This window comes from Bubalus kerabau, chromosome 17 (genome assembly GCF_029407905.1).
Source record: "Bubalus kerabau isolate K-KA32 ecotype Philippines breed swamp buffalo chromosome 17, PCC_UOA_SB_1v2, whole genome shotgun sequence".
Taxonomy (NCBI): domain Eukaryota; kingdom Metazoa; phylum Chordata; class Mammalia; order Artiodactyla; family Bovidae; genus Bubalus; species Bubalus kerabau.
In genome coordinates, this window is record NC_073640.1 from 10886094 (window position 1) to 10903359 (window position 17266).

The following is a 17266-nucleotide window of genomic DNA, read 5'->3' on the forward strand; positions in this document are numbered from 1 at the left end:
TAACAGTTCTTTTGTTTGTATAATGTGACCTCAGGCTAGTTACTTGCCTCTCTGCAGATGAGGAAGAACTCAAAGTACGTTCCCGCGAGGGCTGTTTTGAGGACAAAATGAGATACTGGATGAAAAGTGCATTCCCCACTGTGTGGTAAACAGATCATTGTAATTAACAAGGTTCGGCCTCTGCTGCTTTTGAACACCTGGTTTATTTCTAATCTTTGGGAAGTAAAGTTCCCGAACGCATTGCTTTTTCTTGTATCCAACTTTTGCCCGAGGTTCAGATTTCTAGGAAGGCGAATGAGGCTCAGAGGGACCTACACGTCTTACCTGTTCCCAGGACCCCCTGTGAAGTTTTACACCCCGCCCGCCTCACCTGGCTGCGCTCCGCCGCAGACGCGCCCTCCGCCTCCGGCAGGGGGCGCCGCCGCCCGGGCTCCGCCGGATGCTAATAAGGCCCCGCCCCCTTCCGGAAGTCGCTGCGGCGGGAGGCGGGGCCGGCTGGCTTGGTCCGTCCGCGGCGCGAGAGCCATGGCGGCCTCTGAGGCGGCGGCGGCGGATCCCGCGGCTCTCGCCTCGGGCGCCCCGGCCGTCCCGGCGGCCGCGAGGGGAGCCGCCGCCGCCTCTGGCCCGTGGGTGCCCCCCGGGCGGCTGAGAGGCAGCCGGCCGCGACCGCCGCCGGCGAGGCAGCAGCCCGCGGGTTCGGCGCCGCCGGCCCGGGAGCTTATCCAGCCGTCGGTGAGCGAGCTGTCCCGGGCCGTGCGGACCAACATCCTGTGCACGGTGCGCGGTTGCGGCAAGATCCTACCCAACAGCCCCGCGCTCAATATGCACCTGGTCAAGAGCCACCGCCTGCAGGTGAGCCCGCCGCGGGCCGCGCCTCCCGGGGCCTGGCGCCACCGAGCGTCTGACGCGGGCGGCGAGGGCCGCGGACGCGACCGCGCCGGGGTCCGGCCGGCGTTGGAGGTGGGGGCCGCCGCGGCCCTCAGAACGGGCCGGACCGCCGAGGGGGGTCCCGGCAGGGAGAGTGGAAGCCCGGACGCAGGAGGGCACAGCGGGAGGAAAGCCCTGTGTCACGCGCCAGGCTGTCGGGCTCCGACCCGCGGGACCACCGGCGCGCACGCGGCGGCGGCCCGGGTGTTTCTCACGGTCGTGTCGTGAGCTCTCAGGGCACCTCCGTCCTGTTGCAGAGAAACCGGTGACGCTGCCCGCGTAGTGCTGGGCTTTAAACGCGGGCTCGGCTCTGTGCCGGCGCTCTTTGCACCACACCCACAAGCACCTCCTTCGGGCCTTTGGGTGCTGCCCAGTCATTAGCAGGGAGCTGCAGATTTGGCAACAAGTTCCACCGCTTTGGTAATACCAGCTTTGCTCAGGAATGAGAGCTAAAGGAAGTCTCCCCCGAGGATCTTAAGAGGGGACATTATATATAATTACAGGACAATAATCCTGAACGTCCATTCCACCTTACATAAAATGGGGAGGTGATTCTTTTTTCAACCCGAAGTGGCTGTCTGTGGAAAGCTTATTAAAAACCCAGAGGTCCAGCCCCACCCAATACCTCTTAAATCATAATTTCTCAATCATTATAATAGGACATTTCCTTCCACCACTTCTTAAAGTCTTTCTAAGCCAACAGTGGCTTATAACGTAATTTTAAAGTGTGTCATTGAAAGCTACGTTGTGAGTATGTAGCTTTTGATGGTCTGACTTGATTGAGGAGCAAGTTTAAATCACCTAGTCTCTTGCATGGTATGTCTGCCCTTCAGGTAAAGCTTCCTCAGGAACGTTGTTAGAATCAGACTTCTGATAAGAATTTAACAGAAAGCTTGAGGTTGTCTTCTGTAGTAGGGTAGATACGATGACCATGAAGAGCTGTCCCCTTCCAGCTCCAGCTGAGTAGAGAGGCAACAGGGTTCTTAGGAAGATGAGGGAGCCCAATGGAAATGTACTGTGGAGGTAAGCTGAGGTGGGTCTGTGTTTTCCCTGCAGGTGGAACTGCAGTTTTCCATGGTAGTTCTGGGTTGCTTCCACGCACAAGTGCAGTAACTCTGGGAATGGTTGTTCTCCTGTTTCCTCCTTCATACTAAATTTTAATTAAACACTTCCCTTCTTTAATCATATTTTAACTTGAGTGGATGAACTATGTATTTGTAGGAATTCTGCAGCCTAATTGCTGTGTTCTCTTCCCAGCATATGTAACAGCCATCACCCACCTTCAGATCATACCCTCACTGATTACTAAGGCAGACATTACATCTCTAAGCACAACGGAAGCGGCCAGTCTGACGAGGACTCTCTTTACCTTGTTGGCCTGAACGTCATTCTGGCAAGCACCTTTTAACACTTTATATTGTTTTTTGTGGAACTGCTGTCAGGAGCTATATCTCTCCAGACCTTGTGAAGAATCTGTTAAGCAAAAGATACCATTTATCAGTACTTCTCAGGATTGGTTTGATAGTATACAATTGTTGTTCACTCCCTTTGTCGTGTCTGACTTTTTGCAACCCCATGAACTGCAGCGCTCCAGGCTTCACTGTCCTTCGCTATCTCCCTGAGTTTGCTCAAACTCATGTCCATTGAGTCAGCGATACCATTCAGCCATCTCATCCTATGTCATCCCCTTCTCTAGCCCTCAATCTTATCCAGCATCAAGGTCTTTTCCAATTAGTTGGCTCCTTGCATCAGATGGCTGAAGTACTGAAACTTCAGCTTCAGCACCAGCCCTTCCAATGAATATTCAGGATTGATTTCCTTTTGGACTGATTGGTTTGATCTCCTTGTGTGCAAGGGGCTCTCAAGAGTCTTCTCCAACACCACAGTTCAAAAGCATCAATTCTTCGGCGCTCAGCCTTCTTTATGGACCAAATCTCACATCCGTACATGACTACTAGAGAAACCATTGCCTTGCCTAGATGGACCTTTGTTGGCAAAGTAATGTCTCTGCTTTTTAATATGCTATCTAGCTTGGTCATAACTTTTCTCCCAAGGAGTAAGCGTCTTAATTTCATGGCTGCAGTCACCATCTGCAGTGATTTTGGAGCCCAAGAAAATGAAATCTGACACTGTCTCCATTGTTTCCCCATCTATTTGCCATGAAATGATGGGACTGGATGCCATGATCTTCATTTTTTGAATGTTGAGTTTTAAGCCAGCTTTTTCACTCTCCTCTTTCACCTTCATCAAGAGGCTCTTTAGTTCCTCTTCACTTTCTGCCACTAAAGTGGTGTCATCTGCATATCTGAGGTTGTTGATATTTCTCCCAACAGTCTTGATTCTAGCTTGTGATTCATCCAGCCCAGCATTTCTTATGATGTTCTCTGCATGTAAGTTAAATAAGCAGGGTGACAATATGTAGCCTTGACGTACTCCTTTCCCAATTTGGAACTAGGCCATTGTTCCATGTCTGGTTCTAACTGTTGTTTCTTGTCCTGCATGCAGGTTTCTCAGGAGGCAGGTAATGTGATCTTGTATTCCCATCTCATTAAGAATATTCCACAATTTGTTGTAACCCATACAGTCAAAGGCTTTAGTATACTCAGTGAAGCAGAAGTAGATTTTTTTTTAATTCCCTTGCCTTTACTATGATGCAGCGTATGTTGGCAGTTTGATCCCTGATTCCTCTGCCTTTTCTAAATCCAGCTTGTTCATGTGGAAGTTCTCAGTTCACCTACTGCTGAAGCCTAGCTTGAATACGTCTATTTCTAATTGTGTTTTTAAAATATATAAAGTTCAGGAATTCTGAAGCATACAGTAGACTAAGAAGAAGGAATATGTTTGAGGCAAGTGCAGATTTTGACAGTCAGGTCTTTACTTGAACTTTAGCCCAGCTGAATATTAGTAGCCTCTCCTACTTAGAATCTGTGTGAAGCCATTCTTCCAGTTCTAGTCATTTCTCAGATTTCTCTTGTCTGAAGACAGCACAGTGCATTCAAGATCTCTTTCTGAACTGAAAATTGAATAACCCCAAAATGGACTCTCCTGAGTTGCCTTCCTAGGTCACTAGAGAGACCTGTTTCAGGGGAAATTTGAGAAACCTCACCCTGAACCATCATTTTTTTCTTTCAAACAGGCTCACTTTGCTTCCTTGTTCTGTCTTTCTAACCATGTGGCCCCTGAACATCTGCCGTCTTGGTGTTTTTAAAATAAAGGTGGCCTATGTGACAAAACAGCTGTATCTGCGTAGTGCTGCCCAGTGTGGTGAATCTACACTTAGTCGGGAGCCAAAGAAGCAGGCTCTTGAGTTCACACACTGCTCTTGGACACGATGTTCTCCACATGTTGGGGTGGGTAGGGGAAAGAGGCCTCAGACAAGAGCTGATGGGGAGCTCTCTGTGGCCTTGAAAGGGTTCTGTTTTGGACCAGAGACTCCAGTGTGCTCCTCCTGGCCCTGAAGCCCGAGTATGTCCGCTTGGAGATATGCATAGTATTCCATGGAGATTTTCCCTTTCTTCTGTTGATTAGAGCTACTTACGTAATTCTAGTTTCTTTCCTAGTTTTCTTTTTCTTTCCTATAGTTTTTTTCTTCCCTAGTTTGTTTTTTTTCTCCTACATTATGATAATCTTTTCTTCCCTTCCCCATTGGTTGCTGAGATGTTCTTTATTTTATTCTAATCTTTGCTCAGAAGGTATCCTGCCCTCACTGAACTATTCCCTTACGATTAACAAGTTCTTCTGAATGATGATGGATAAAAGTGGAGATAAGAGTTATAAGTTGCAAGGTACATGATACCTTGTGATTTTATGTGGGTTCCTGGTGATTCGGGGGGAAAGAAGAGTAGGAGTAGATGAGCATTTCTTGATTCTTTTATCCCTCGTGTTTGAAAATAGTGAAACGGACAGGAGGACCATTAAAGAACACCTTATCCAGCAACACACATTTTTAAAGCATGGCTTAGTGGATAAGTCCGCTAAGTTTTATTCTAGAATGTATATAGCACTTAAGAACGAAAATACCGCTTTTTACTGCAGTTCATGTTTTACTGTGCCATCACCATTTCTTTTCTCCCCTGTTCTCATCTCAGAGCTTATTGTCTCTAAACAGGGTTGGGAAGAAGGTCAGGAACTGGGTAGAGAGGTGGTGTTGGGATGGGCCGAGGAATTGGCCCTAAAAATGCGGGAAAGTGAACAGCCTCAGGTTGTTGCCACACCTGTAATGACAACACCAAGATGTTGACATCAGCATGGCTGCCGTTAGTGTCTCATCCAGGTGTGTGATACAACTTTCACTTAGGTGACCATAAACATTTACTCTTCAAAAAGATTCCTAAGTGCAACAAATATATATTCCTCCTCTTGAAAACATTTGGGGAATGTTAAGTAGTTCCATTAGATATAACAGGCAAATGACAGAAAAGAAGTGTAGTTTGAAGCTGTTTAGTACAGGACTTTGGATGTCCCGGTGGCTAGAAGAATTTGGAGTGCCCTCGAATATGTTTGAGTGAGGTAATGTTATAATCAGAGCTATATTTTAGAAAGGTGAATCTGGCAACATGTGAAAAGAAAATTGAAGGTTTAGAAATTAGGCTAGTGACAAAGTTCAAACAAAGTCAGGAATACTTCAACTATTGATGGTAGCAGTGGAAAAGGAAAGATGAGCAGGTGGTAGGAGACAGTATAAAAGAGTAGCTAGCAAAACTTGGAAGCAACCGAGATGTCCTTCCAGAGGTGGATCAGTAGGTAACAGTGATACATCCAGACAATGGAGTGTCAGCCCTGAAAAGAGATGAGCAGTCAGTCAGTGGTTGTCTGTGCTTACAGGGAAAGGTGTCATGAATAGGCGGAGCACAGCTTTTTAGGGAAGTGAATACACTCTGTGTGATATTGTAATAATGGATAACCGTCATTATCATTTGGCAAAAGCCATAGAATGTGCAGCACCAATAGTGAATTCTAATATAATCTATAGACTTTGGGTCATAATGATGTGTCAGTGTAGTTTCATCAATTGTAAACAAATGTACCATTCTGCTGAGAGATGTTAATAGTGAAACAGGCTATATTGGAGTGGGATGGGGGGGCTGCATGTAGTGTATGGGAACTCTGTACTTTCCACTCAGTTTTGCTATGGAATAAAAGTCTTAAAAATAAATTTTATTAATTTTTTAAAAAGGGAAGTGAACAGGTATATGAGAACATGATAGGGAGTTTGAAAAGGGGTAATAAAAGGATTGCTAAGCAAATTGAGAATGTTTTAGAAATAAGCATGAATTTCGTGGTGACCCTGTAAGCAGAGTTTTATAGAACATTTGACAGGCTAAAACACAGAAGAGGGCCATCTCCTTGGTTGTAACTAAGAAGAATTTGGTAATGGTCACGTGAATTAAGGCTTTTAGGGTCTTTCTTAATATCTTGTCCACATTTCATTTTTTCTTGCATATTATACACTAGAAGGAAGATAATATAAGTTTAAAAAGTATTTCCTTTAAAAAAGATAAATTGGTGAATGGGATGAGTTTGATGACAGTGTTATTGTCATTTGAGCCTAGCAGATGTCCTTGTTTTAACAAAAGCAGCATTCCAATCAGACTTTCACAAGTATAGTATTTTCTTTAAGATGAGTCCATAGATTTTCTTTTTTAAATCGAAGTATAGTTGATTTACAATGTTATGTTCACAGCAAAGTGATTCAGTTTTACATACATATACTTTCTTTTCTATATATTTTTTTCTGTTATGGTTTATCACCGGGTATTGAATATAGTTCCCTATAGTATACAGTAGAACCTTGTTGTCTGTATATTCTGTATATAGTAGTTAGAATCTGCTAACCCGACTCTCGGTCTATCCCTCCTCCTTGACTACCACAAGTCTGTTCTCTATACCTGTGAGTCCACTTCTGCTTCATAGATAAATTATTTTGTGTCATATTTCAGATTTCACATATAAGTGATATCATGTGGTAGTTGTCTTTCTCTTTTTGACTTACTTCACTTAGACGATCATTTCTAGTTCCATCCGTGTTGCTGCCAGTGGCGGCATTTCATTCTTTTTTATGGCTGAGTTGTACTCTATTGTATGTATATACATCATATCATCTTTGTGCATTCATCTGTTGATGGACATTTGGGTTGCTTCCATGTCTTGGCTATTGTGAATAGTGCTGTTAGGAATGTAACGGTGCATGTATCTTTTTGAATTATAGTTTGAACTGGATACATGCCCAGGAGTGGGATTGCTGGATCATATGGCAGTTCTATTTTTAGTTTTCTGAGGAACCTCATACTGTTTTCCATAGTGGCTGCACCAACTTACATTCCCAGCAACAGTGTGGGAGGGTTCCCTTTCCTCCACGCCTCCTCAGCGTTTATTGTTCGTAGACTTTAATGATGGCCATTCTGACTGATGTGAAGTGGCAGCTCACTGTAGTTGGAGTAGCATTTCTCTAATAATTAACGATGTTGAGTCATGTTTCATGTGCTTGTTGGCCATATATATGTCTTCTTCAGAGAAATGTCTATTTAGTTCTTCCACCTGTTTTTTGAATGGGTCGTTTGTTTTTTGTTGTTGAGTTATATGAGCTGTTTGTGTATCTTAGAGATTAAGCCCTTCTATGTTGCATCGTTCCAAATATTTTCTCCCATTCCACAGGTTGTTTTTCTGTTTTATTGTGGTTTCCTTTGCTGTGCAAAAGCATGTAAGTTTGACTTGGTCTGATCTGTTTACTTTGCTTTTATTTCTGTGCCACAACAACAGTGTGTAATGTATAGTATGAGTTTAGATTAGCTTATTGGCACTAAGTTGATTGGCAGAAAGCAAGAGAAGCAACAAAAACTCCACAGCAGATAATTAGTAGCTGTAATAATGGAGTGATTATGTGATAGCCTTAGTCACTGAGTCATGTCTGACTCTTTGGGACCCATGGACTGTAGCCCACCAGACTCCTTTGTCCATAGGACTTTCCAGGCAAGAATACTGGAGTGGAGTACTTTTCCTCCAGGGAATCTTCCCAACCAGGCATTGATCCTGCATTGCAGGTGGGTTCTTCACCTGCTGAGCCATTGGGGGATTATGTGATAAGCTCTGTTTTATAATACTATTAACTATAATGCTACTGAGTCCTCACCACAACCCTGAAAGTGAAAGTGAAGTCTCTCAGTCGTGTCTGACTCTTTGCGACCCCGTGGACTGTAGCCCACCAGGCTCCTCTGTCCGTGGAATTCTCCAGGTAAGAATACTGGAGTGGGTTGCCATTTCCTTCTCCAGGGGATCTTCTGGACCCAGGGATCAAACCCAGGTCTCCCGCACTGCAGGCAGGCGCTTTAACCTCTGAGCCACCAGTCCTCACCACAACCCTGAAGTAGGTCCTATTGTCGTGCCTACTTCACAGAGAAGGAAACCAAGACAGTTAAATTTTTCAAGGTCAAAGGAAAGGAGCAATTCAAACTACAGCAGAGAATTCAAACTACCCCAGTCCATATTCCAGAATCCATGGGTTTAACCACTGCACCATGTTTCTTAAGCTCAGCTACACATTAGGATCATCTACGGAGATTGTTAAACCAAAGGGAGTCTTAGCCACATGGCTGTTCATTTCCTCTCTAGGTACATATTTCCTCTCTAGGTACACACTGATGGTAGAGGAGGAGGTGGCATGTTCCGAAGGTATTGAATCCTCTCTCATCACAGCACCTAAGGACTCAAACATCTAGGTGCTGCTGCAGGCCTGCACGTGTGTCTGGTTGTTTCCAGTGGCCCGTAGAGAGGCCCTTCATCACTCCAACCCCCACACACCTTCCTCTGGGGCCAACTGGGGGTGGCCAATTAAGAATTAGACTGGAGGCCAGAGGTGTTTCACTCCTGAGGGCTGTAGGTTCCTCAAGGGCAATAAGATAGTACTTCAGGCTAAATTAACTCACCAGTTATTTTAAAAACCCCAGTCAAAAAGTCAGTCACATACTTAATAACAAAGGATTACTCGGATGAGTTCATATATATATGAAGCGCTTACAGCAGTGCCTGGCACAGAAGGAAGCGCTGTGTTAGCACTGGCCATTACAGTGATTACTAAATTTCAGATGAGAGCATGGTGCCTGTATTCATGCTGCCGTAAAAGAGCTGTGTCAGCTCGCTTTAGCTCTGTTAGGGGGCATAGGGGTGATCAGAGAAAGTCACTGTGCTCTTTATCAAGAAGACTTTGATCATAGTCAAAGGAGGTTTCTTTCAGAGGCTCACCCTGATTCAGTGGGGGGTGAGATAAAAAAGAAGGGAAGACTTAAGGATGACACTAAGTCTTGAGCCTGAGAAACTCTTACAATTAAAGACATTGGATTAAGGACAGAGATTTTTAAATCTAGAAGGAATCTTAAAGGAATGGATAGAAGATTTTTAAACAACATAGTTGTTTTTTATGTTGTTTGAAAAATTGTAACATATTAAGTTTATGCGCGATAAAATTTACCCATTTTAAGTGAATAATTCAGTTACATTTAAGTAGATGCACAGTTCTGCAACCACCACTGCAGTCCCAAACTTCAGAACATTTTCATCACTCTATAAGATCCCTTGTGCCCATCTTTAGTCGTTCCGTATTATCACCCCCAGCTCACTCTGATGGTTTTTTAAAGATCATTATTTCATTTTTCTTTTGCAGGATGGCATAGTAAATCCAACAGTAAGAAAAGATTTGAAAACTGTACCAAAATTCTACTGTTGTCCAATTGAAGGATGCCCTAGAGGCCCTGACAGACCATTTTCTCAATTTTCTCTCGTAAAACAGGTATTTTACTTGTCTTAACTATATACTTCTCTAGGGATGAAATGCAGATGTCATAAACCCAATGTATTGTAATTACTTGCCAATCATAAGAGAATTGAGCAGAAAGCTGCTTATAAGGACAGACACCCAAGTCTCTCACCTGGGGTAAAATGAGTGGGTGTGAGCAAAGGCTGGCTGGTTCTCGGGGGGAAGATGTCCAGAGTGGATTTGGAGAGAAGACCAGGTCAGCAAAGTATGATAAATTGGGTGTACTTCAGATCTCTGGTGTGAATCTTTCAAGGTCAGAGGAGCAGAGGCATAGGGAGATGTTCTCCCAGGGAGGAAGAAACTGTAGGAAAAGAATTTCAGAAGCAGCTCCCCTAGAGAGGAGGGAGGGACCCAGTCCATGGGGAAGGTGGTGATTCTGGACTGGAAGACACTGAAACACTTCCCTGAGGGTTTGCTGGAGGGGGTCCTGAGAACTGCACTCCAAGACTTCTTCTGCTTGCAGCACTTATTTGTAAATCAGAAGTAGGGGTGGATACCATGGATTGTTTCCAAAACAGTCTCAACTGAGGCATATGTTAAAGGGCAGCTGGCCTGCTTTTACATTCTTTTGATTTGCACTGCTATATTTTATCATGTAAAATCATTGTTATTTTATGTTGATGACTTTGGAAAGGTTTTGAGCAGTTGCAGATTTTCACTTCAGTCCTTTTGTGTTCTTCCTAGCACTTTATGAAAATGCATGCTGAAAAGAAGCATAAATGTAGTAAGTGCAGCAATTCGTATGGCACCGAGTGGGACTTGAAAAGACATGCAGAGGATTGTGGCAAGACCTTCCAGTGCACGTGTGGGTGTCCCTATGCCAGCCGGACTGCGTTACAGTCCCACATCTACCGAACTGGCCATGAGATCCCTGCAGAACACAGGTAAAGGGGGAGGGGGGTGGTGGCCCAAAAGCCAGCATCTGTGGGGAGAGCTTCAGGCGAAACTTCCTGGAGAGCCGTTAGGCTGAGGAGAGAGGAGGAATGGTAGAGAAAAGATGAGCCATGAAGAAGGGACCTTTTGGAAATGGCAGCAGTACTAGTAAATAATCCACATCTACTTGACCCAGTTGTGCTCCTTACTCATTCACCAACTCCTTTTAAAGGTCCCTTATTATTCCGAATTGAAAACTTACGGGGATTTCTTTTTTTTTTTTTTTTTTTTAAGATTTCTGTATTTATTTGTGGCTGTTCTGGGTCTTGATGGCTGCGTGGGCTTCCTCCAGTTGCAGTGCGCGGGGGCCGCCCTTGTGTGCGATGCCAGGGCTTCTCACTGGAGGCTTCCCTTGCTGCGGAGCACAGGCTGCGCTAGTTACGGCGCAGGCATTCAGTAGTTGCGGTGCACGGCTTGGTTGGTCCTCCAGAGGCAGGATCTACTCGGACCAGGGATCAAATCTGTGTCACTTGCATTGGAGGTGGATTCTTGACCACTGGACCACCAGGAAAGTCCCTATTGAGTTTTCAATTCTTCTAAAACTTTCATCGTTTTCTATTAGAGGGATACTGGATTGTTGAAGAGTTGTTTAAATCATGAAATCGCTTCATTTGAAAGGTCAAATTTATATTTGGATTAATAGCTCCCTATTTTAGACATGATAATCACTGCATTGTATAATATGTTAGCTTCCTGATGCTTGTGGATCTAAGCTGAGTTCTAGTGCTTAGAGCTTTACCCAAAGGTGTGCTTCCTCCTTTCCTGTTGGCATGTTTCTGAACTTCTGTGTAATGGGCCAGGTTACAAACGGGATTTCTTTTCACTGGGCTGAATCTGACCCCTGCTGTAGATGTGAGACATAGAGCTTATAAGTGAAGATACAGTGCCAGGGTTGATGAAGAAAGCTGCAGTTTAAAATCACTTTTCTCTTTTTCACTCTGTCGTTGTTTTCAGGGATCCACCTAGTAAGAAAAGGAAAATGGAAAGCTGCCTGCACAGCCAGAAGCTGTCCAGGAAGACCGTTGAATCGCTGAGCAAGCAGCCAATTCCGCGACCAGACGCTCCAGAACTAGAGACTTCAGAAATAAAGCTGGTGGCTTCCTTTGAAGACTCTTGCAGCTCTAATGCCAAACAACAGACTCTTCCAGCAGCTCCACGGTACCCTCAGAAGTTGCTTTTACCAAAGCCCAAAGTGGCTTTGGTTAAACTCCCTGTCATGCAGTTTTCTCCTGTGCCTGTCTTTGTGCCTACAGCCGACTCCTCGGCCCAGCCTGTGGTGTTGGGTGTCGACCATCAGGGCTCTGCCCCCGGTGCCGTGCACTTACTGCCCTTGTCCATTGGAACCCTGATCCTCGGCCTGGATTCGGAAGCCTGCTCTCTCAAGGAGAGCCTCCCTCTTTCAAAAGTTGTAAATCCTGTTGCTGTTGAGCCAATTAGCACAGGTATTCAAGTGAACTTGGGTAAAAGTCCATTTAGCCCGTTACAAGAACTCGGGAACACATGTCAGAAGAACAGCATTTCTTCCATCAATGTGCAGACAGACCTGTCCTACACCACACCGCAGTTCATGCCAACTGCACAGTGGGCCAGCCCTGACTCCTCTGTGTCGTCCTGTTCGCAAACTGATTTGACATTTGGTTCCCAGGTTTCCCTTCCCATTAGTGTTCAAACTCAGACTTTTTTGCCCAGTTGTAAGGTAACCTCATCCATCGCTGCTCAGACTGATGCATTTATAGATGCCAGTTTCCAGCCAGGTGGGATCTCCAGAGAAACTCAGACCAGCGGAATGCAAAGTCCAGCAGATGACCGAGTACAGATGGACCAAGCTGTAATGTGTGGAGACATTTTTGAAAGTGTCCATTCATCATATGGTGTGTCCACAGACAATATTATAAGCAGCAGCTTAGTAGCAGAGACTGTAACTCATGACTTGTTACCTCAGAACCACACTAAAACTTTAACTCAAGATATTGAGAAATCCACACCAATAATAACCTTCAGTGCACCAAACAGTATGCTTTCGTCACAGAACATGACAGATAATCAGACCCAAACCATAGATTTACTAAGTGATCTAGAAAACATCTTGTCAAGTAACCTACCTGGTCAGACGCTGGACAATCGTAGTCTTTTGTCTGACACAACTACTGGACCTGACACCCAGCTCCCATCTGGCCCAACCCAGAATCCTGCAATTGATTTTGATATCGAAGAGTTCTTTTCAGCCTCAAATATACAGACACAAACCGAGGAGAGTGAACTTAGCACCATGACCACTGAGCCAGTCTTGGAGTCACTGGACATAGAAACCCAAACTGACTTCTTCCTTGCAGACCCTTCTGCCCAGGCCTACAGTTGTAGGGGGAATTCTAGCTTCTTAGGTCTTGAGATGTTTGACACACAGACACAGACAGACCTGAACTTCTTTTTAGACAGTAGCCCTCGTCTGCCACTGGGAAGTATCCTGAAACACTCCAGCTTTTCCATGAGTACTGATTCATCTGACACAGAGACCCAGACTGACGGAATCTCCACTGCTAAAAACCTGCCTGCCCTGGAAAGCAAGGTTCAGTTGAACAGTGCCGAAACACAGACCATGAACTCTGGCTTCGAAACTTTGGGGAGCTTATTCTTCACCAGCAATGAAACTCAGACAGCAATGGATGACTTTCTTCTGGCCGATCTGGCCTGGAACACGATGGAATCTCAGTTCAGCTCTGTTGAAACCCAAACGTGTGCAGAACTACACCCAGTCTCCAACTTCTGAAAGCGGAGTCCACATGGGGGATGGATTCACAGTTCCCTTCTGGATTTAGAAGATGAAGAACAGGGACAACAGTATTAACTCTATTGAATGTAGTTGACGATACAGTTACTTCGATTCTTTGAGGTTCTTTGCCTTTTTGTACTTGTAAACATGAAATTTGTGTAAAAATTTGTGAGTGTATTATAAAGTGTAAGATGTTGATCTGAACATGATTGTTTTTGTGTTGCCGACATTTGCCCTTTCAGTGTAGTCTTCCCTTTTTTAAAAAAAAAAATGTGTTTCACACCTTTAAAACCCATCTTGCCATTTAGCTGAAGCCAAGCTCACCAGGACTTAGGGTACAAACTTCAGATCTTCAAAACATGTTCGTCAAAGCATGACTGACTTAAATTGCACCTAAAATACTCTTGCCAGTGCTTGTTAAGAGAGTCCTGTTCCCTGATAACGTGTGAAGAAGTCTGACGCTGCACCGTCAGATTTAAACACCAACAGCTTTGCTTGCTTTGACATCTTACTCTTCCCTAATTTGAAGACACAAAGGAAAACTACTGTTGTCTTTAGCTTCTGAGACAATTTGCATATAGCCAATGCCATCCCTCTACGTGAACTGTTACTGGTAGGAACATAAGTACTTTGCTCACAAGACATGTTGCTGTACAATTATTGCTTAAAGTAGTAGCGGCAAGCACTTAGTGTAAATAGTGATGCTTTCAGTCTAAGTGACAGTAAGTCACCCCAACTATGGAAACGCTGGGCTGTAGAATCACGCCCTTTAGCTCATCCTGGAGTGTGTCCTACAAGCCATCCCTCCTGCACCCTACCGAAGGCCAGGGTGGTGCTCCAGAGCTGCTCAAGGTGCACCCCACCCGCTGAGTCTGAGTTTTGTCGCTCTAAATGTTAAAAAACAATAAAAATAGTAATGTAAGGAGAAAAGGATATTCCCTGTTACATTTCAATACTTTTCATAAGCTTGCTAGGGCAAGAGTGCAATCAACTACTAGAGTAAAGTGAGTCTTTTCATCCACCTCTCATTTTTTTCCTGGAATGAGGAAACACATTGGTCTAGCAAGAATAGTGTTTGTGCCTTGAGGATACCAAGTCTAGAATAGATCTGTCTAAAATACGGCATTCTGCATTATGTTGCTTTGTTTGTTTAGAGAGGGTAATACTGAACGGTCTTCAAAGAAAATGAGGTGAAGATCCAGCACTTCAAGAACATAATATGTTTTGAGATGGCTGAACAGTCAGGTACACTTGGAGGGTTTTTTGTATTTAGAAGATCCTGAGTTCTTGATTGTTGGCCAGCTTTCAGGCAAGTAAAAATGCAGTCTGTACATTTTTCTAAGTTTACCTAAAAAAATGCTCTTTTCCTTATGTGGCACATGCTTTATGCTGCTGAAGACTAAACTCTCAAAATACAACCTAAGGCAGGAACTAATAATTCATTAGAGCAAATCAATGGTGTTGCTACTAATTCCTATCCCATAGAAGAATTGGTGGTAATGGATAAATAATATGTCCTGGGCAGATGAACTCAACCTGGTAGATAAAAGTTTGCTTGGGTCACAGTTGCCTATGAATGTGGGTTTCAAAACAAACATAAAGCCTTAACTTAGTATTTCATTATGTTTTAGAATCATCACTGCCTTAACGTTTCAAACATCTATTTCAGTTCTCCTGGTAAGGAGAAGTGCATGTTTGTTTTGGCTTTTTGTAAATATATATGCAGTGATCTATGGCTTTAAAAAAAAAAATCTGTGTGTCTGTGACAATGTTTGTTAATTCAGCCAACTGAATTATTTACAGAAAATTGAGCATGTAATAGTTCATGTACCAGTAAGAACTGTCCCCAACCCGAACCTTAGTTCCCTGAATTGTTCTAAGATTATTTGTAAAAGCTGAAAACTCAGTGATTAAAGAGAAGTGAGAATTCTACCTTTTGTGTGAATTCTTCAACGTACTCATAATGTGACTTTGTTGCCTTAACTCTTCACAAATTCATCCTCCTCTGAAAGTCACATGATGAAATGACTGTGCCTAGTTATTTCCATTACCTTTGTTCATGAAAATATGCTAACGGTTTTCCCAGTAGAAAGGAGAAAGACATTCCGTTACCAAAGCTGCTATTTTGATGTAAAGTTTTTATTTTGATAAAAACTACCATAAGTTTTTGGAAAATTTTTTCAAAGGAAATTACCCGTTTTTTTTCCTCCAAATGTCACCATTTCATAATGGGGTGTCTTTTATCTTTGTAAGTAATGTGGTTCTAGCTTAAGAGCAAATATGTGAGGGTAAAGCTATATGAGTAGTTCTTTGCTCAGTCACCAACTGTAGGAAAGCCAAATCAGTGTGTTCGATTCGAGATAAAGGGAAATAAAAGAAGAAATTTTTTAGACTTACCTGAAAGATGCAAAGTTTGAAGCTACTTTTGATTGGAAGAAAACATTGTTTCAGTCTAGTTGTGAAGTTGAATTGTTTTAATAGTGGTAACTGACAGGGTGGTTTTTTCATGTAATCCTTTATGATCTCAGTTTTAGAATGCTTATCTTAGTTCCAGTCCAAACTTAACCTAATACTGACACTGAAGAGTGCTTACTACTTGAATATTTAAAGTAATGCTTCTCAGATTTGTCTTCGGAAGGCTCTTAAACAAAGACTGGGAGGAATGTGTAACTTAGAAGCGTTTAGGAATGATGCCTTTGGTTCAGTTCAGTTCAGTCACTCAGTCGTGTCGACTCTTGGCGACCCCATGAAACGCAGCACGCCAGGCCTCCCTGTCCATCACCAACCCCTGGAGTCCACCCAAACCCATGTCCATTGAGTCGGTGATGCCTTTGGAGTCTCAAGTATTGTTTTATATCTCATAAATGTGTGTGTGCTTATCTTACATACATTCAAGTGTCACTGATTAGATCTGACACTAGCAAAGGACACAGTCTTTTGACTTACTGGTTACTCCCAACACCTAAAAGCCTTAAAACACATGAATGTTAATCTAGTTTTTTCAGCAAGATGTAGGCTGATCTAATGTTCTTGAGAGTCAAGAAGATAGTCCTTTAAATACCATTGTTTTGCAGTGCTTAAATCCAAAGTTTCTCACAGTTGTGTGAACTGTATTTACTAAACTAAATATCCATCAACAGAGGCAGACTAAAGAGCAAATAGAAAGGACTCAGGTTGTGGGTGTCCTCAAATTAACACATTTGAGCTCTTTATTTTAAAACATGCATGTGTGGGGACTTGCCTGGTGGTCCAGTGGTTAAGAATCCCCCGACAATGCCACGGACACAGGTTTGATCCCTGGTCCAGGAAGATTACACATGCTGCACGGCTAAGCCCGTGTGCCACAACTGCTGAGCCTGTGCTCCACAGTAAGAGAAGCCACTGCAGTGAGAAGCCCACATGCAGTAACGGAGACCCAGTGCTGCCAGAAAGAACAAGTAAGTAAATAATACATTTTTAAAAATAGGATAAAATATGCATGTTTGAAAGGAGCAAATGAGGGAATAAGAGTATTGTCTATAATACACGGGAAGAGTGCCGGTATTCATTCAGTTCCTTCAACTTCAGGGGGAAACATGTAAATCTATATATTGCCTTACTAATAAATAATAAGCACATTTGTAACTTTGTTCTAAATCCACAAAATCAGAAATAGCAAAGATTGTCACATGAGAAACTCACCATCAAGGCCCTTCCATTAACTTGGTTCCTTCACCATCTAGCAAGTTAATATTACAGGACATAAAGACTACAAAGAAGAAACAACAGAATTTATAACTTTTAGTTTATCATTGAAACAGTCAAATATTTCAGAAAATAAAAAAATA

General features: G+C 43.5%; 1 protein-coding gene across 3 annotated transcripts; it reads left to right on the forward strand.

Moving 5' to 3' along the window:
- The first annotated feature begins 507 nt into the window (after positions 1-507).
- Positions 508-15314, forward strand: ATMIN (ATM interactor). Of its 3 annotated transcripts, none has more exons than XM_055553878.1 (4): positions 508-852; positions 9584-9709; positions 10421-10620; positions 11624-15314. In XM_055553878.1, the coding sequence occupies exons 1-4, from the start codon at positions 526-528 to the stop codon at positions 13434-13436; spliced, it is 2466 nt and encodes an 821-aa protein (XP_055409853.1). In that variant the 5' UTR covers positions 508-525; the 3' UTR covers positions 13437-15314. The 3 variants fall into 3 exon arrangements, with proteins under 3 accessions (XP_055409853.1, XP_055409855.1, XP_055409854.1); XM_055553880.1 differs by lacking the exon at positions 508-852 and adding an exon at positions 7654-7967; XM_055553879.1 differs by lacking the exon at positions 508-852 and adding an exon at positions 8030-8158.
- The last annotated feature ends 1952 nt before the right edge of the window (positions 15315-17266 follow it).